This window comes from Falco cherrug, chromosome 5, assembly GCF_023634085.1.
Source record: "Falco cherrug isolate bFalChe1 chromosome 5, bFalChe1.pri, whole genome shotgun sequence".
NCBI lineage: Eukaryota > Metazoa > Chordata > Aves > Falconiformes > Falconidae > Falco > Falco cherrug.
In genome coordinates, this window is record NC_073701.1 from 17752051 (window position 1) to 17772811 (window position 20761).

A 20761-nucleotide genomic window follows, 5' to 3' on the forward strand; every position below is an offset into this window, starting at 1 on the left:
AATAACTGCAACACCTCTGCATAAATAACATAGAATCCCTTCACCATCTGAACCCTACCTCAAGGGTCAATGTTTTTGTAAGTAGTTTGTATCTCAAATAAAAGGTATAGGTTTGATGCATAGCTTTGCCATGCCAAAAAGGAACAAAATTTACACTTCCTGGCTTAAGTCAGATTTCCATTAGCTGCTCTACTAACAAAGCGGATCAGCTTTGCATAACAGTGAGCTCAGTGACAGTCTTGACAATACTGTACTAAGTGGAACGAGAGCTTGTGCTCCTATATTGTCAACATAAAAGCTCTTGACTGTTCATTTTCATTGGGATTTTTAACACTTTTCATTTTAGACTTCTTGTGATAGAATTCTCCACCACTTTGCAGACTGGATTCAGCTGCGCTTGTATGAACAGAATGTAAAATGTTGCTAGGTCTAAATAAAAGAGTTACACATTGGCAGAGCAACCTTATATAAGGAAAAAGGCAATAAAGAATGAAACTAATATTTTTTCTTCTCTTTAGAGCATTTTTTCCATTATAAATCCATGATTTTTCCATTATAACTCAGTGATTTTTAAGTAATAAGTATCAGAGGTTGAAACCTAAAAACTTCTTCATTATGCCAGTTCCACAAAAGCATTTCAGATTGTCACCTCTCAGAGGAAATTCCAGATTAGATCATTTGCCAAAAAGGCTGTTCCAAATACAGCTTTCTATTCACCTATGAACTAGCCTGGACCATCAGCGTGTCTCAGTCAATTTATGAAAGGTGTTGGTCTATTTAAAACCCTAGAGGGATGAAATGAAACAAAAAAAAAAACCCCAACTTACAAAAGTAGAATAAAATTAAAAGAAAACAACCCCACCTAAATAAGTCAGTCCTCTTAAACAATTGGGAAAGGAATAAAAGTTTAACATTCTTGATCTTCAGCTGAGAAGTCAGTTCTTCCTGAAGAGAAAAAGGTTCCACAAGCTCAGAACTTTTTTCACAGACCTTCCTGTCTTCTGGATTAGCTACTTCGGTTCAGTTTATCTTGGCAACAAATACAACCTGACTGTCACTGCTGCAAAAGCTACAGTGGACATGGGGACAATGGGGGAAAAATGCATTGCTGGTTGGACTATTTAGTTCTATAAAACTTCTTCGACTTCGTTAGGTATTAAGCTCATAACATACTCTGCTTGTTATTGAAATTAGGGCATTGACATTGGAAGAGTTCAACCCAGTAAGCCAGGGTTAGCAGTCCCTGACCCAGCCGTTTACCCAGAGTTCTTCAAATGCTTAAAAGTAGATAAAACTATCACACACTGCCTGTTACTATGCAAGTCACCTTCTGTTTTGTTCTTTTTTTTTTTTTCCTCCCTTCCTTCCTCCAGTATCAGAGTGAATTAAGTGTGAATTGAAGAACTAAAACACACACTGAACAGCTGTTACATGGTTATGGCCACAGGGTTCCTTAGCTCAGACATAGCTCATCTGTTGTTTGCTACATGCTGCTGAGGACACAGCAGTGTTACCTCTGGCACTCACTGTGCTCCTGTGCACACTGTTAAGGGTTTAACACCCAGGTTTCCACTGGAGCAAGAGGCAGCTAGATTTCTCCTGAGTTAAGGCTGTAAGAATATAGTAATTGTATAATCTCATATGCTGTATAAGAACCAAGATCCTGTCTCTGATCGAGGCAAAGAGCAGATGGCTCGGGAGGAGGTCAGGAATCAGAGAGTATTACAGTCTTACATCCATAGTGCACCCTCCTATCTTCCAGCAACCTACAGCTCAAATCTGCTAGGTTGATTAGCTTTTCAGTCCCCCAGAAAATTTCCTCTTAGAGCTTACAGGCTGACACATGCCCTCAGCTCATGAAACAAAGACTTTTGGTAGCCTACAGTTAAGGCCTCTATGTGATTTAGGGAGTCTGTAAAGAATCATGCATCACACTGTGGCAACCCTTCACTAAGTCCCCAAAAGACTAGTAAGGCTGAAGGTCAAGTTTTCATGGGTCCAGTGTTTATGAGGCCTATCAGAAGACCACGTGGAACCTTCCCTTCCAGTTTTACCACCTGACAGGGGCTGGTGACATTGTTCACAGAAGTGCTAGCAAAACTATCAGCCACCCTGCGCTGCACAGCCCTTTGCCTGATCATTGATACTGACCTTCACTCCAAATAGGTTTGGATTTGGGTCAAAGTATTCTCTGGTGTAAAGCTACTGACCTCGTTGGCTTACTTCAGAGAATACATTTGTACCCTCTATACTTGTGCCAATTGGCACCTATTGAGCTTTGCTAGGAAGGTGAATTAAAGTGGCATTTCCAACTTGGAATCCAGAGAAAGAAAGAAAATCTCAGTATTCCTTTATATTTTTTAAAGGGATCTTTCAACTCATTTTGTATCTTCTGATCCTGCTTATCTACAGTAGTGATTTGACACCGAAGTGGAAGAGTGTCACACCGTGTGGCCAGCAGGTACACATGGATGCACATGTGTGTGCAGAGCAGGCAGGGCTGATGGACAGTGGAGGACCTGAGAGCGTGCTAGCGTCGGGGCTAACAGGAAACATTACAGGGAGGAACAACGCACTGGTCACACACCCCCAGGGCACTATGAAGGAGAAAAAGGACTGTGAAGATGCCAGGTAAATATCTTATCAGTCATCAAACAATCATGTTGTGGCTTTGCCTGTGGATCCCGTTGTTAAAACCTTCAACATCACAGGAAAGCACCTGGCCTCAGAGAGCTGAGTAGAGCTCTCTCTAGCAGGTGTTCTAAGCCAGCTTTTTGTGGACTGTGGTGGGGGCTAGAAAAGAGAACATGAGGTTTCCTCTTCTCTGTAGGAGCTGTACATGCCCAATTGCCTCTAAGCACAATTAGGCCATACCCTTTCCTTTTGCACTGCAACCATTTTTCTGTGATATCTGGCACAGCACATAACTACAGTTGCATCTTTCCCACCTATCTCAGCTGCTGTGCTTAAAGCTGGTGGAAATTGTGTTCTAACCATAAAATCAGGATCAGGAGAGAACTTGAAGTCAATTACTATTACGCTTTAAAGGACGAAAAATATGCAATAGCACTGCAACAGGGAAATTAGCTATTGTACTTTGGGGTAGGAGGTGATGACATGCCCTAAAAACATATTGTCTCATCCAGAGACTAAACATTAGGAAGCCCTGGAGAATCTTCTTCACTGGAAAAACTGGTTGTTTGACCTGAATACTTTACTACTAGAAGACAGCAATGAGAATAGCCTCTGAAGTCTTAGCTATACGTATAATTTAATTACTGTACTCTACATCAACCTTTCATGTTTCTCAACTGACTTTTGGGCCAAGTTGAACTTTTTAGAGCCAAAAGGAGCCTCATTAAGGTATCTGGTCTCTTTACTAAAAGTTAATTTTGTCAGGAAGAGCTTTAGTACCCTGTAAGTACGTCAAACAGTAGTATAACAGCTTGGCATCCTTTCCTCTATTAGCACTTCTAAATGTCAATCTCTCCCCAGGGGGCATAAAGCATTATGGTCTAGAAATCCATAAGTTTCCTCCCTTATTTACACCACTTCATTATTATACTTACAACTAATAAATGTTTCATTTCAAATATTAGAATAAAATCTGAATATAATTTTCTGTATTTGTGACATAGCTGATAGGTACCAATATGACTTGTGAAGCTTTGCAGAAGGATGGACAGTACCTGATCACATGAAGTTGGCCGTGTCATGTATGAACAGTAAAAATTATATTAATAATATGACTAGATTATAAATATATTAAAAAATCTGTACATCTGCTCTGATTTAAGATCATTAATTTTTCTTTTGAGTACACAAACAAGGGTGAGGCCCCCAAAGTTACGAAGAGAAGAAAAAGTTGCTTTTTATAAAAGCAGACTATTTTGCCTGACTGCTTAGATCACCAAATAAACCAAAATACCAAACAAACCAAAATTTTTTAGAATGTCCTTTAAAAAAGGAAGGCAAGGCTTTGACACAGTATTTTTAACATCAGTTTGTAAAACAGTCAACATCCTTTTTTGTTTTTTAAACTCTAATTTCTTATTCTAAATGCCCTCCCCAGCCCTTTTTTTTTTTTTTTTTTTTCAACTATAGCCTCCCTACTAGCAAATTACATCTAAGGCGGCAAGGGCAAATAAAATTACTGCTGAAAAGTCCCCACTTTCTCAAGTGTGAAACCTGAAACCATATGGTTTCAGTTCTTTCAATCTAGCTCTCTCCAGAGAAAAACAATTTAATGTGACTTTAAAGCTAGACTTTGCATATATACACATAAGATTAATATGGGGAGAGTAGGAATGTCCAGATTTCTAGACTGCATGACTGGGTTATTCATGCTGCCTCATTAATGCACCTAACAAACATACCTAAATTAGGAGACTAGTTTTCCTGGGTGATAGATGAGGACAGATCTTTCAGATGGCAATTTGAGGATGCTTGCCTTACACTGCCCTCTTCACAATCAGTGTAACTCCACTGATGATACAGGGAGCCTAGGAGAAATAGCCACCTATTATTACCACAATTATCTCATATTGGGCAGAGAGAATTCCCCCTAAACACTACCATGTGCAACCTTTACGCATACGAGTAAATGAGGAGAGGCAGTCTTTTACTGTTAGTGTGTTCAGTAGATTCAGTAGTTGCTTTTGGTGGGAAAGAAAAAAAAAAGTGGAGTAAGATGACTTAGGAGTAAGAATGACTCTTTCCTTGAAGTACAAGGGAATGGCAATCTATTCTTTGCTTTTGAATAAGGCCAGTAACACACTTCTACTTGGGCCTTAGCTTTGGATGACACTGTTCCACAGTGTGTCAAGCTTCAAACATCCAACTGAAAATTGCCAACAATTTTCTTCACTGATTTTAGCCAAGGAAATGCATGGACAGTGAACAAGGCAATTATTTTAGCCTTTTAACTACCTGTACCCTCAGTAAGTGCTGGAATGCAAAAAGGTCTTGAACTCAGTTTGTCTGTAACTATACTAGAAATCCCAGATCATGTAACGTACCTCTGCTGAAAGCAGGGCTAAAGACATCTGGGCCCTTGAAACGTTGGTTTCTGTTATGCTTGGAGTGGAAAGAGAACAATGAAAACCAAAACCACTAGACAGTTTACAAAAATTCCAAGAAACAGATGTAGGTTGTTTGAACCCAGAAAATACTTCCTACATCTGCCAGTTAGAAATTAAGCCTAAACCAAAAAGCTTGAAATTAAAAGGACTTATGACTTGCAATAATTAGGTACTAAGCTGGGGAAAGAAGAAAAAAATAAATGGAATTCCAGGGTAATTTCAGCAAGAGAAGGGCTGCTGGCTATGTTTCCTGCTTCCTTTCATTAAGAAAGAGAGCTGTGAGGCTGCACCTGAAGTGTCAGATGATGACTACAGCTGAACAGGTTTTACATGCGCTGGTTACTCACACTGCTAACAGTAACTCCCAAACCATAGCAATCAACTCAAGCAATAAATGCCTTTCCTGAACACAAAGGGGAAGAGTCTCAAGGACACTTGACTTGCAGTGATACATGGGGCCCATAACTCTCCCCTTGCTTTTGAAAATATGTCTGAAACCTTTGAAAAGAAGGTTAATATTCTCTGTTGGCAAGCCTGTACTGCTGAAATATTACTCCATATATCAGTGGATTGGACTAAGACGCTGATTTGACTGGAGGCTGAATTAATTTCAGTACTCTGCAGTGCAAACCTGGTAAATCAAAGTTCATTGAAGGTAGCGCAAGTATTCTAGACTTCACTGAGCTTTAAGACCTGCCAGATGACACAAAGGCACTCATACCTAGGCACCTCATGGTCTTACAAACACTGTTGCTTCTGCTCTGGAACCGACAACCTATCACTCAGCTGTGGGTCAATCATAAGCAATCACACAGAAATAAGAAAATACAATATAAGGTGTAGCACAGTAAACAGAAAAGGACCCAGGAGCTAATTAGCTGAAAAAAAAGGAAGAATGAGGAAAACATCTCTTACCTGGTCAAGATTGTTGTAAAAATCTATACTGGCTGCACACAGGTATCTCCCAAGCAGAGTTGCATGGGTAGTAAAAATTGTGGCAACAGGAAGTTTCTGAGATCGAGACAGTATTAAACCCACTCCTGCCTGCCACTCATGGAAGTGGGCAATTACATTGGGTTTGTCAGCAAACTGACAGGAAAGCTGAAATTAGAAAGAACATACATGAAACACATTATCCTGCCCATTGTTCCAGCCCCAGAAACCTCTTTTTTCCATGCCTTCTTCTGTGTGCTTGCTCTCTTTCATATGACAAAGCAGTGCAGTGTTTTAAGTGGTCGTGTGTCTCGATTCCCATCAGCCCTAATCCTTAGGCCAAGAATCACATGTACTTACTGGTGCCTCAGTACAGTATCCTTCCTAGAGTGTTGGGGAGCTCTGGCAAGCAGTCACCCTTTTTTGTTTTAACTTACTCTTTTGCTCTTGAAAGTCTTGTTTGGATAAGAAAATCATGAGCACCTATGACAGATTATTCTACAGATTAACTCTCCCCTCCTCAGGTGGGCTGTGGAAGTGTGACGTGTGAAGTTGCAGTACTGTAATTCTGTCTATGTTCCCTGTACAAGGTAATAGCTAATCACTGAGATATGGCTTGACTGGCTTCAAGGACAGTTTGTGAGTGTGACAACTTTACTACCAACTGCTCAACTAGAGAAGAAAAAAGGAATTTGAGATCCTACTTGTAAAGAGCATCTGGGGATGGATGTTGAGAAGAAACAGAGGGGGAAGTGACAATAAAGACACAGCACATTTCATATAGGACAACCGCTGCCATCATTGTCATGTCCCACCCCCCCACTCCCCTATTTTCCTGGAAAAAAACATAGTTAAATGACCACTTGAATCTTAAGTTTTTAACACAAATTTGATCTACATCAGGTATCAACTTCCTTAAAATCATAGTTTTCGAACTGGAGAACAAGAATCATATCCCAAAGCTTTTTTTGCCCTGCTAACAAGGCTGAGGTTTGAAAATATCTAGATTTAAAAACTTTACCTCTTTTAAAAACCAGGCTGTTAACGATCCAAATATCACAGCATCATTGGCTTCTTGGTCATGAAAAGGGATCCCTATGTTGCTGACATCCCAAAATTCACCTTTCCACCTGTCCAGATTCCAAGCTGCTGCTCCTATATCGAACAGTAAGACATATGGGCTGCCCTCTATCAGCCATCTTCCAAAATAGACCTATGGGAAAAAGGCAAGGATATAAGCAGAAAATGTTAAAGTGAATGTCAAGGCCAGTTAGCATAAATATTTTCATCCATCAAATCTTAAGTATTTTACATAAGGAATATGTGAACATAGTCTTACATACTGAGGATTTGTGGGTTTCCTTGCAAAATACATGGAGTAATACTGGATCAAAGGCAAGGGCAAAAGGAAACTACAGTCTTTAGGAACATTTTGCTTTTACGACTTTCGTTTTAGATTTTCATTGCAGTGTTAACTTTCTTCATGAAAAATAGCATAGGAAGACTACACTTGGTTGAATAATGAAGTCATGTTCTTATTGAAGTATCTATGCCACTTTTGTTCTTATTAAATTACTTTCTTCCAGTCAGATTTGTCACCAGTTTTCTCCCATTTACACAAGATTACTGCTGACAGATTTTGGAGGACTGGTGCTTGTGACCTGTACCTACCATGACATTTCCTCATTCTGCCCAAGCAGCACAGTCGATGCACTTTGGCAGAGTAGAAAGAACAATCTGAAGGTGTAATAACAATTAAAACCACATCAGCCTAAACATACAGCTTTCCTGCTTTATCTGCATCAGTATAGTTAAACACCTTTTAGAGTATTTAGAACTTTAATTATATAACCTACCTTGCCAGCCTGCTCAACCAGGAGAGGAGGCTGAACTGTCATAAAGCAACACAATGCAAGTGGGCCCACTCTACAGATTGTACCAGTCTGCACAGTCAAATTATTTCACATTAATTCTACCATCAAAATGACTGTAGCAGCAGAGACATATCAACTGGCAAGAAGAAGGTACTATAAGGAAGCTAGTGCAGTTTACACCCCACGTGGAGGAATCTTTTTATGCCATTGTTCAATCTCTCTTCATTCACCAGCCCCTGAGACCTCAGGGGTTAAACCCAGCCCTTACACTAGAATGGGCTGAATAGAGCTCAGGTCTCGAAAACAATGAGATGAAAGCTCCAAGATCTGTTTGCACAAAAAATACCTGATGTAACAAAGACAGGTGCGTAAAGGAGGATCAGCTCCTTATGTACTCATTTCAGGTTATCCAGGTTTCTTATTCAGGAAAATAAGGTTAAAAAGCAGGGAGTTTGTGTGAATGCAGACTTCATCTAGATAGGGAGTCAGGTTTCAGCCAGAAATACCCCTGCCATGAGAAGTTTGGAAGGTTCCTAGGTCCCCTAGTGTAAAGGGATCCATTCTGATGCATAAGCAAAATCCAGACATAAATGTTAATAGGATAAGCACTGGAAACTAGAGCATCGTTATTAGAGATCAAAGCTATACTTGACGTACCTGGGACAGATTTACTGCTATATATGAATGCTCCAACAGCACAATGCACATGTTAGGCTGGCAGAGCTGGCTGATTAAATTGAATATATTGCTGGAACAGCATGAAGTGTATATATAGCATTGCAATTAATCTGCCCCACAAGTCTTTAGCTGTTTTCCATACAAAGGAGTATTGCACAGCTTGCAGACATCTCTTTGTAAGCAACAGGCAACATGGAAAACTTGATCAATCACTTACAAAAATCTGATTAGAAATATGAAATGGAAGTTAGATTAGACCTTTTAGTTTGAACCTCAACCTGAACAATGCAAGCATCACATAACGTTAGTGCCCCCAGCAGACACTTTCCAAAGCTGTGGCACATAGATATTTGACAATATACTTCTACATAAGAGGCAATAGGGCATTAGATCTCACTAACAGCAGAACTGCTGTTGCGAAGGGACATAACACGTTGCCAGTGCCACAGCTAGTGGCAGTCCAAGAACTTTATGAATTTCTACATTAAAGTGTGTCATGCCCCTCAGCAACAGAACCTTGTAAGAATGCTTCCTTGCTGCTGCCTCTCGATGCATTTCACATCTGTTAGGCACACACTTTAAGCAGACAATTTTTCCACCTGCAAACAGCATCTCTGAGAGACTCAGTGCTGAATCAGAGCGAAGGTTAGTTCTAGATGTCTGATGAGGACTTTCAAGAAAGGAGGTCAGATTTAACACGTGTTATCTTCCACCCATTTTCAGGTAATCAATTGTCCTCCAGGTTGCAGCTGCTTGCAGCTTAGTAGCTTGCCCATCAGTACAGCAGATTCTATTCCTTGCAGCAGATCACCTTTATAGGAAGAAGTTTATGTCTAGTTTATTGTTGGAGAAACCGAGTAGCAGAAAAGCTATGAGGTTTGACTAACATCACGCAGAAAACACAGCTTAAAAAGTGAGTAGGAAACACAGATGAATTCACTCCTTGTGCTATGGTTTAATATCTCTTCCTAGGGAACAGGCAGCTAGTCTCATTGATCTGAGGAAGCAGATTCTTTGTCAGTTGGGTGCTTTTTCTTAATTCCACCTGTGATTTGTCCCTTTCTAGCTTTCAACTGAATGTAATGTAACAAGAAAAATTGTGAGCTAGTGGAAAACTGTTCTCTCTCTAGCACAAGAACACCAAATGTAAGGGTTCAGTCAAAGTAAGGTCATATATCTACTGAAATCTCACTGTATTTAGAGACCAGATAAATCAGTCATTAATCCAATTAGGCAGACTTGCAGATAAATGACTGTTAAAACCTGTAATTGGATAAACTGCTTCTTCCTCAAAAATAACCTTTAATGAATTGACTCTGCTGTTCTAACAGTGGATTCTGAGCCCTTCCCATTGTGACATTGACCAGGACTGCTGTGTCAAGTGGAACAGCAAGAGCATTAACCAAAACTGTAATCCCCTCAGAGTCAGCTTAGTTGCCCTGGGAAGCAGTAGAACATCTGATTTACCTGATACCCTTGGCTTTTCATGGTGTCCATTGCCTTCTTAACTGCCAGGTGTGGAGGCTCACATGCTTCCACCTGAGTCTTCACATTGTGCTCAAAATAGGGACCAACCAGAAAATAGTTTTCACCCCATTCATCTGCTGTAGTTTTAGCTTTTGTCTGGATCACAGTGTAAATGCCTCCCACTGCAAAAGAAGATCACAAAGAACAAAAAGTAGAAAGCCGCACAGGCACAAAGCTCTGGAGTAAGCTCCAACCCACCTGTGGATCAGATACACCTCTAGTTAAATCACTTCACATAATCAGATTTTAAGTGAAACCCAGACTCTATCAGATAAATAGAAGTTCAGTCTCTCAAATGGAATCAGAGCTTCATGGTTCAATTGAGAAGTATGCACTGATGGCAGACTGTGTAATTCTTAAATGACAAATTAACGCTTTGCTTACTCCTGGGTGACTGCTTCCCTGAATTTCTCCTCTATTCTCAAATGGGCCCTTTCTATCCTTTACTGTTACTTTTATCTAGTCTGTGATTTTTTAAATTTTCTTTTAGGTATTCCAAGTTACACCACAAATGTTCAACAACTGTATTATTTTATTCTTATGTTATTCCTCTCTTTTTTGATTGTGAAAACTTTACACTCAGATTGCGGGATTCAAATCCTGGGGCTCATGCTTCCACTCTGCCATGCCTAATCTTGATTCTACTGCAACCCAAGCAAGACTTCTGCTTTTTTATTGCAGCAATTATAATTTTCAAACATAGTTTGTGATGTGGAAATACATGTAGTGAGAACTGAGCTGGCACTTCCAGTTTGTTTTACACAAATCACTGAGAGAAGTTGAGGGGCTTATGGATTTCATTGACTATTGACTATAAAAAAATACTCTCAAAGCAAAAGGTGTCATGTTCCATTACCATACTGAAGAGTTGTTAAAGTTGGAATGAATGTAACCGACACTGCCAATATAAATGTCTGCAGCACCTTCCACCAAAATACTCTCCATTTTAAAAATAAAAGCAATATTAAAACGTATAAGGGAATGCAACAACATCCCCTGACAAGTCAATAGAGATCTATCTAGTCTTACACATGGTATGCAAGATTTACTTAGCTGCTCTTCCTCACAGTTTTCCATAGCCAGCCCTGTAATTCATGCACTGGCAGGGCAACCTTGCAACCCTGCTTTGCCACAGGACCCATGGTACTAGCCAGTAGGCATTCCACCACCACAAATTCAGAAAATTGTGCATCCTTGAGTCCAGCAAGTGGAAGGGAAGGCAAGGGAAGAGAAAATCAGAGGTTAGGTAGCTGCTGTACATCAGAGACTAGTATAGCTCCAGTGATTTTAAAGCATGGTAAGATAAATGAAGCTCAACAGGTTCAAGCAAACAACAACAAAAAATAAAATAATAGGAAGGGAATTAGTGTTCCTACACAAAAATTTCATCCTCTGCTGAATTTGGTAATACTCCAGCCAAGAAGCTGTGCTAATTACATAAGCATCAGCACTGAATGTTGCCAGTGATCGACAGCAGGTACTCCAGACTTACTTTTTTAAAGGTACTAGGGTATCCAGAAGTGCCAATGCACTACATCCAATTACATATGGCAAGAATCTTGAGAAGTTATCTGAGTCTCCTTAAAAAAATCTACCACAAATGACCACTATTTACAATAGAGTAGCTGAAGTTGCTCAGCACTTTGGGACATTAGTTCCCCGATTAATTAAAGTGTATCACCTGACAACGATAAAAAGCCGCCTACCAAGCCTAGTATCTTGCATCCCTGAGAAACTGAACAACAGACCTATGTTTTTAATTCTGTTCCTAGAAAAGAAATTATGCACTTAAAATCCTTTTGTCTAGAAATATCTCATTTGTTTGGGATGTTGGGAGGATCCCTAGCCCTACTATTTTTATGTCAAGATGTCTCAGGATTCTAGGTATTTTTTAAAGAAAACCAAATGCAATTCCAATCTACCAGCTTGCTAAATAGAATTATTACAATAAATTATTACCCTACGCAGTAATTCACGACCTAAGGAGACAAGAATCTTACAGATATATGATCCTAAATCAAGCTCATAGGTGAAGAGTTTCACATCATGTGGACATGGAAATGCAGAAGGAATTTTATGCATAGGACTATTCTCCACTTCATTAAGACCAGAAAGCCAAGAACTTATAGTCATCGTACTCTTCCATGCCTGCTCTGGACAGGGATTTAGAGAAGTGACACTATTATGTTCCCTTCAAGTCTGTCTGCTCACAAGCTGAGAAAGACTACTTTAATAGCTTGGATTCAGATAAACATATAATTTTAATGATATGAGACCAATCAGAATGTTCAACCCATAAAGTGGTACAGTTACAATGACACGTCTGTTCTTATGGAGTGGTAAATACATTGTACGAGTGTAAGGCACTTCAACATGGATAAACTTGGAACTTGATAGAAATCTTAGTCATTAAACTAGCTGGTTTTAATTGGCAGAAATACAGAGCTTATAATAAGGGAGGATTTTTGTGCAAAGCAGCCTGGTGACCCAGGGAGAAAAGAAAATATGTATTTGCAAGATGAACAATACTAAATAACGTGATAAAGCTGTATATGAGTGGTGCAAAGCTCTTTCCCCACTATCACAAGCATGGAGATCAGCCTCTTTTATAATGCAAGGCATTCAACATTGGAATCGGCAAGGTAGCAGAGTTTCCACAGCTATTTAATTTTAAGAGTAATAAGAAAGCTGCAGCTCAGAAGCTGAGTAAAGCCTGGACCTTCCTTTCGTACAGCCCACAGCTGAGTTTCTTTTCACAAGGTTTTGCTTAGCATCACTGTGTGTCCTGAAGCATGCCCTACCAAAGACGTATGGAAGGCCTGTTCTAAGGGAAAGAGTAGAGACCATGCTGTGCTCTGCCATCATAATCTGTTGCACAGCAAGGTAAAATCATTTCAGTGCACTGATTTGCCCAAAATGCAGTGAAAAGCACTTTCACAAGACAGTGAAAAGACAAAACCAAAAAAGAGTGTGTTTTACAGACTGTGAAAACTCTTCAGAAGATAACTGTGATAAAAGCTCTGGGTTACCAGGTCCCAAAACTTGCTTTTGTCTTCTCTGTTACTGTGGAAATATGACTCACAAAGCACGTCTGTGCATAAGCTTTAATTGACAGGGGAGGGAAACTGCAAGTGAAACTATGTATGTGGGAAGTGTTGGGCATAACTTAAAAAAAGACATCTTGAGAAGAACAGAGCGATGTCTAGAATAATGCATTGACTTTTGAAATTACACTTTTCCACAGCAAATTCAAGAATCACATTATATATCATTAAGATATATCTTATTTGTCTGCTCAGTTAACTTCGAATATTCCCAGACAATGCTTGTGCCAATAAGCAATGCATTACATATCCTACTGGGTAACAGAGTAAGTGTTTGCGTATTTACTTGGAGCCTAACAGAATTCTCAAATTACTTGCAGCAATTTGGTAAACCTTATTCTTCTCTACTATGATGGTTTAAGGTCATATTATAAACAGAAAACCTTTCCAAACAACAGGGAAGTACCAAAACACCACGATGTCGCAAGCTTCTGTATGCTGCCTCTGAAGTTTTGTACTTTGAAACAGGTTTTAAAACAAACAATAAAAGGCAAAATGAGAAATAGATGCAGAATCAGGAGAGATTAGATCCAGAGAATTGGTTTGGATCATCACAAACATGGAGACTTAGCAGTAAAATGTGGATGCAGGGCTAGTTTAGTGTTCTGATCTCCATTAAAATGCTTTATTCAAATATTTTAAGTTTTAATAATTTTTAAATGTCCTTGAAAGGAAAATATTTCTGTTATTTCTTTCTAAAATTTCTTTTTAACTTTTTTGCTAAAATAAAGGAAATAAATTTGGAAAGGAAATAAATCTTTTCCCCCATTTATTTCCTTTCCATTCTACCTCTTTTTCCAGGGAAAAATAAACTGGCATGCAAAGCAGAAGTAAAATGTTTGGGAAAGAAGGATTTTGTTCATTTAAGAGAAGTCTGACTGTTTTTTTTAGTGACCTCTAAAAACCAGAAGAAGAAAACAATATATTTTCCCAGAAAATATTTCATAGTGTTATTTTTTAAAGTTTGAATGTTTTCATATACATTAATACCTTCGGAAAAATTCATAGTAGTGGTATCTGCATCACTCTGGCCATCATCTTTCCTCATTTCAAGTCCTGGTGGATTATTTCTTTTGTATATTTAAAATCCAAAAAGCAATTAGAGCCTTGCAGGGTAGACAACAGTACTATTTAAATCAAAAGTCTACGAGTCAAGGAGAGTCTCCTGATATATCACTACCAAGGACAACATTAGGTAGAAGCAGAGATCTAACTATGCAACTGGAGATCTTTGTGCAAGAAGTAATACGTAGATGTGCTCTTTCTGCTGCAAGCTGGTGTATGGAAAGATGCATCACCAATGCTTTTTGTTACCTGGTGAGGAAGGGCCTGCAACTTCCAGGGTTATCTAGGAATTGCTCTGACACAAAAAAAAAAAAAAAAAAAAAAAAAAAGTCTTCTGGAGCTGCAATCCTTTGAGCAAGGAATTGCCAAAATTTCTCAAAACTGCAAGAGATATCCACCATTCATTTTACTTGCTCTGCCACTCACCCCACATTACAGAAGGGCAGAGGGAAGGAACAGCAGAAACTAAAAAGGAAGGAGAGATAGGAAGCAAAGCTATGGAGGCGAGACAGAGGTAAGTGGAGACTGTCAATGATTGCCAAGTCCTTCCCCGCATACCTTTGCTACACAGCAAGAGAGGATCGGGGTTCTCCCAGGGCTCTTCAGCATCTTTGCCACAGCCTGACCAGGGCCACTCTGAGGGCACTAAAGCCTTCCTGAAGCCCATGGCTGCCATGGCATCCAAGACAACAGCAGGACCCAAAGTGACTTCACTGCCACAGTTACTAGTTACATCAACTATCCTTTCACCCCTTCCCCTCAGAATGTGTCTCTGATCTATAGAGATGGATAAAATTGGGCTTGAACTTACTTTTTTCTAATGTTAAGTTGGAACTTTATTTATTTATTTATTGATTGATTGCCTGTTGAGATATCTGGGGATGGTTTATAGAATAAGGTTGTAAAATGTGTAAGGTGAAAAAAACCCAGCATCTTCAGCTAGCAGATGTTTTTCATGTATTTTTTGGCCACATTTGTGGCCAGGACTTAGCAGATAGTTCTCTAAATTCTGTGAAATTCTGGCATTCCAAACATTCTGAAATAATGCTGAAACACTGAAATTTGTGACAGATGTCCGCAATACAGAAGCTATTTCTGTGTCCATCAGCCCCAGTGCACAAGATTTCCTTTGAGATTGATTTGATGTTGATATATCACCCCACTCTAGAAATGCACAGAGCTTTGATGCTGTGCTTATGCCAAGTTTATGCCAGCAGATCCCCACTCCCCAAAGTGTGTTAGTTCAGGTGTGTCACAGATTACAGCATTCACCTTCTTCTAAGGAACTTTCATCATGGAAAGACATTTAATACAGAGGAGGTAAAATGCTGGTCCTACTGACTTCAGTGGACTTAGGATTTAATTGCCAAAAGTCCATATTTTCACCAGAGAAACTGTACATAGAGCTCTGATCCAGGGAGAGCTGAACCAAGGTTTGTTTTTAGCAGAGTCTTTGTTCCAACAGGGATGGGAAAATCTATTTAGGATTCATCTACCAGTGACTCTTGAGCTAATCTGTTCATAGCTGAACGATGATACAAGCTGGCTGTTTGCCCAGCATTTTTAAGTGTTCTATTTTCTATCTAAAAGCTGTTAGTAGTACAGCAAGAGATGCTAATCTAAATATTACTGGAATGTTTAAAGACTTCTTTAGAGAGCACAGACCAGATCTTGAACATTCTCAGCCTTTCTTATTAAAGTATCGGAAAACCCACTAAACTAGTTGACTGTTACTCTAACTTATAGAATTAGATTTCTTCCCCCTACCCAGATTGAATACTTCAGCTTTCAGTAGGAAAACATTTAAAAGATGTTAAAGAGGATGGAGCCATTTTTACCGTGGAAAATGTCCAGGATTGCTGCCATTACTCCTGCAATGGCTTTTAGCTGCTCCTGTTGATAATTTCCATCTGTGGAGTTTCAGACACAACATCTTCAGAGCTTGTAGCCACTTGGTTTATGCTCCTGTCCTTAAAGTTTTTATTGGTCTTCATGTTATGTAGGAAGGAAAACCAGTCATCTTTTTCGATGTGCACAAAGATATGACCAGATCTGTCTGTACTGGAGCATGGTGACCAAGAGAGAAGGGGAAGTGTAAAAAAATGCTGAGCTTCTCCATGATTACCAGCAGGTAATGTGGCACTGCAGTGCACTGAGGCCCTTACCTGTCTGCTTTTTTTCCCCCCCTTCTGCCACAGAAACACAGTAGATCCACTTCACAGTACAGGTCTTGCCCATCAGTGAAAAGCCAAATAATGAAAAGAAAATCTTGCAAAAGAAACTACACTTTTCTTATTTCTTTTGCAGGGGCCTTTCAGTTGGGGGAAGGGGGAGGGACACTGGCAAGTGAGCCTTTTTATTTCTCATTCTTTACTTCAGCTACCTTATATTTGCTTGCTCCAGACAGAGAAGATGAGAAGGAAGAGTAACTGAGATGCCGGTGCTTTCCAACACATATGTGAGGTTGCCACCTTGCACAGGCAACAGCCAGGACAGATATAAAAAGGAAGCATGGAGAAGCAAAAAGCTCTGCCTTGTTAGAGCATGTGTTAAATGATCTAGACTTACAGAAGAAAAGAAAGAGAGAAAAAAAAAAAGAAAAAAAGACACACCTTCACTGTGCTAGCTGCTGAGAAAGAAGTTATAAGGCTCTGGAAATAATAGATACTTGTAAGTCTCTGAGCACTAAATTCATTCAACTGACTTGTCCTTCCCTACAGCTGCATCTCATGGCTCAGTACCAACCAGCACCATCAGGGAAATCCCAGTAAATGCTTGCTGCCAATGGGCAGCCTGACACATGAAGACCCTCTCACACTATGTCATTAGATGCGCTCCAATTTGCAGGACCCCTTCATCATCCTCAGGTTCTGAAGGAGAATATATTTAAGAGGTTCAGGAAACAGCTCAGCACCTGTAAAGGGCACTGTTTACAGGTGTGGGAATAGCTAGCCATCTGTGAGCTCTGATAGCACATTCTTCACATGAAAGATGATGTTCAGCCTTGTCATCACTGCCACAGAGAAACAGAAACCACTGAGAAGCAGCACTGGTCAGTGAGGAAACGTACCCATAACCAGGCAGCTAGTGATACGCACAAAGTTAACACGAAGGCTTAAACTCTCTCCTGTAGGCAGTGGCAGCTTTTACACCACTTCAGCAGTGCAAACCCACTTCATGCTGAACTACTCTGACACATCTTTGTATTGCCAAAAAGGAAGAAAGAAACCTTCACCTCAAATGCTCAAAATTAGCTTGTCAGGCAATAAACACTGGCAATGCTTATCTTTCCCTCTATATTAGAAACGTATACAACAACATTAAAACTAAAACACATAGCAGTACTGAATCTGTGTGGGGTCAAACTACTTAGCTGAATAAACAGTTCTTCCTTCTGCTAAAGGAAGCAGGAAACATACAGTGTAAGCTATAATTTCCTAAGCCTATGCATCTTCTGTGATGACTCTCCCTGTATTTTGTTGGCTATTCTTTCTTAAGAAACACAGTGCCCTAATTTCTTCCAAGAACTGTTTATAAAAGTTAGGTCACCAGGGAACAGTATCTTACCATGTGACTTAGACATTGAATTGCCTGGAAGAAATAGAAAAAAAACCTTCAGTATCAAGAATTTACCAGCAAAATAAGCTGAAATAGGCTTATTAAAGAGTTTTTTCACAGATATTTCCAGTCAAGGTTGGTTAACAGAGATCTGGTTCTAATGCAGAAATTGTTTGCCATGGCTAATTCAGTCAGCCCCATTTAAATATATGGGTTTGCTAAATGGTGTAATTAACAGCACCTCTTATTTTTAAACGAACTGAACAATTATTCACTCTCATAAATATTAATTCTCTCATAAAATGAGAGAATAATAAATTTTAGCTGTGTCGGTCAATTTGGCTTTACTGAAATCAGCAAGAGCTATATGGATGATTAAATTACTCACTGCACTTTGTACATACACAGAAAGACAGATAAATCTAAATTGTTGTACTTTTTCTTAAACATACTGTGTAATATCTGCAACCAGTGGGTCCAAATGACTCAGAAAATATGCATGTACGAGTCCGGGGATGTTAGTGAGAACACCTGAGTTTCCTAGGTGTCTGCTGCCATCTGCTTGCCAGTGCTTTCCTTATGCAGTCTACAAAAGTAGATGCTGCACGCTCCACGTTTTGACAGTAGTAAATTAACTCAAAAAGCTTGACTGAAACTACTGAAAAATAAGCCCACAGGGCTTCGAAGTGCAAAAGCTTCTCTGTACTACCTCTGGGTATTGATACTCCTCACCACCATCAAGAGAGCAATGAAAAATTGCACTGCAGTGCAGATTAAATACCAGAAGCTATTACAGAATAGTAATTCCAGTTTCACGATGGGTATGAACCCTAGCACTGTCTGTTCCTCTCACACACATTTCCCCTTTAGAGTTAAAATCTTAACAGATTACAGATCCCCTCTCCTGACTAATCTCTATTTATCTGCCAGGACAATAAGACACGAGGTCAATCATTTACTCATACTAACTCACTTTCGTGGCAAAAACGGAGCCTGCTCCCCCTTGGTGAACTACACCTAGCTGAGAGAGGATGATTTGATGAGTGAATTAGAAATGGAGGCAGAAAGATCTTTGCATAACGAGCAGTGTGCACTTTGCCTGACAAGCTGCGTGCAGCGAACAAATTTTCAATCTGTACACATGCACAAAGCATGGAGTCCCTGCCTGGCACCACCTGTGTTTGCAAAGACCAGTCCAAAAGGGTTTCAGCTGGCATAAAGACTGCTGGTCATTGACATTTATTTTGTGTTCAGTGGCTTCAATGCAGCTATGTTTATTTATACCTATTTCAAATTTGGCCTCTTCTCCACACTGCTTTAGCAGGCTCAAGGAGACTGCTAAACTACTCTGAATCTGACGATGTCTGTTTTACAAGTCACTTTCATATATTACACTCCCGAGTGAATCTGCATGGAAGGTAAAATATAAATACGTACAAAGCAACATCTATATATGCATACATCTGCATACTCAAGCATAACACTCAAATGTTTGTTTAAACAACCTATCGCTGGCGGTGAAACATGTAAAGACACACAGATGTCCTGACTCATCCCACATAAGCACAGGCAAATGCAGCCCAGACGTAGCATGCACAATTACACACGATGCCACATGCACTCCTTCCATTAAAACAGTTCTGCAGCCCACTTTTCCCCAATCGCCCCTTAATGCCTTTCTTGTCCGAGCCCTTCATGCCTCCCTCCACTCCTATGAAACCAGCGATACTAACTTCTAAGAGTGTTGTACATACCTTTGTTGGTAACTTCCCAAGAAACTTCAAAGAGCAACAAGTGCTCCACTGGTAGGTCTTCATCCTCCCACTGAGGAAGCCCATTAAGAGAATTCATGGACAGTGATCTAGCCAGTGGCATTTTCTTCAGCCCTCGAGTGCTCACCACGCAGACCACAACAGTCAGCAAATGTCCACTTAACGTAGCAGTTCTCTGCAGTTCTGGTTAGAGCAGTCTGCGGGTGTGCCAGGCTCCGAGGAGAAAATTATTCAGATAGCTGGGAGCTAATGGGTTTAAACTGTCTGACCACCAGCATTAAATTGGCTCAGTGAAATCCTCAGGGCTTGGGAAGCAGCTGCTGGTAGAGGTAAGAATTTAAGACTAACCTGAGAAAGGTCTTGACTGTTTTGGGGCCAGGATTCTTTCTTTTTCTTCTCTTAGAGGGAGGTAAAAAAATAGTTTTGAGCTCCTCAGCCACAGCATTCAGTATCTACCACCTCAGGGACAACTGAAGCTTGACAGTTGTAAATTCAGCACTGCCCTGAGCAAACTCCAGCAGGGAGGACACTTTTGAGTTCACCACCTGATTTGAGTCCGGCCCCTGGGTCCTCCCCTTGAGATACACCCTCCCATTAACACCCATGGATGTTCTTTTATCTGCTAGCCACTTAACCAGCTGGATTAGTAGACTTGTTCTCTGTGATGTCTCTTAGATTACTTACCAGGTTAAATGCTGTTACCTACTCTTGCTCAGTTTATTGGTCTGTAAGCACTAGTTTACTTCACACCCTTCCTCCGCAAGCAGCTCCAGCTGTGCTCCCAGGGCTCTGCCGCAAGCTATTGCCTTCATTCTGCTCCCAAGCAGCCCTGCAGCCCTTAGAGCTTTTACAGAGCGACAAAGGCTCTATCCCTACTTTGGCATGCACTTCGACCCTCCTTGCAGTCCTGGTCTCTGCTTTTCCACCTGCTTTCTCTTTTTCTATGCTGCAGCTCTTTTATGGCCTCTGGGATCATGTCTTCTGCCCAGGGAAACTAGCGAGTAGTAAGTCAGGGAACAGTATGCCCCTGCCTTGCTCCAGCACAGAGCTGGGATGCTGCAGGGGTACACACACATGTGCAGGCATGTTGATCCCTGACTTGCAGCCTGAGACCCTCAAAGCTCCACAGAGCAGCTGCCTGCTTGGAAGATGCTTATGTGCTTACAGGT

General features: G+C 40.3%; 1 protein-coding gene across 3 annotated transcripts in view; it reads right to left on the minus strand.

Moving 5' to 3' along the window:
- Window positions 1–20117, minus strand: part of GYS2 (glycogen synthase 2) — a 47401-nt gene extending 27284 nt beyond the window's left edge. Inside the window, exons 1-4 of one of the 3 annotated variants that reach the window (XM_027797417.2) lie at window positions 19941–20117; window positions 10034–10215; window positions 7036–7227; window positions 5997–6182 (exon numbers count right to left, since the gene is read on the minus strand). In XM_027797417.2, the coding sequence (XP_027653218.1) occupies window positions 5997–6182; window positions 7036–7227; window positions 10034–10215; window positions 19941–20037 (657 nt within the window). In that variant the 5' untranslated portion in view covers window positions 20038–20117. Of the gene's footprint in view, window positions 1–5996; window positions 6183–7035; window positions 7228–10033; window positions 10216–16100; window positions 16269–19574 lie in introns of those variants that run through there. The other 2 variants (XM_005433675.3, XM_027797418.2) reach the window with 2 other exon arrangements.
- Window positions 20118–20761: the final 644 nt, after the last annotated feature.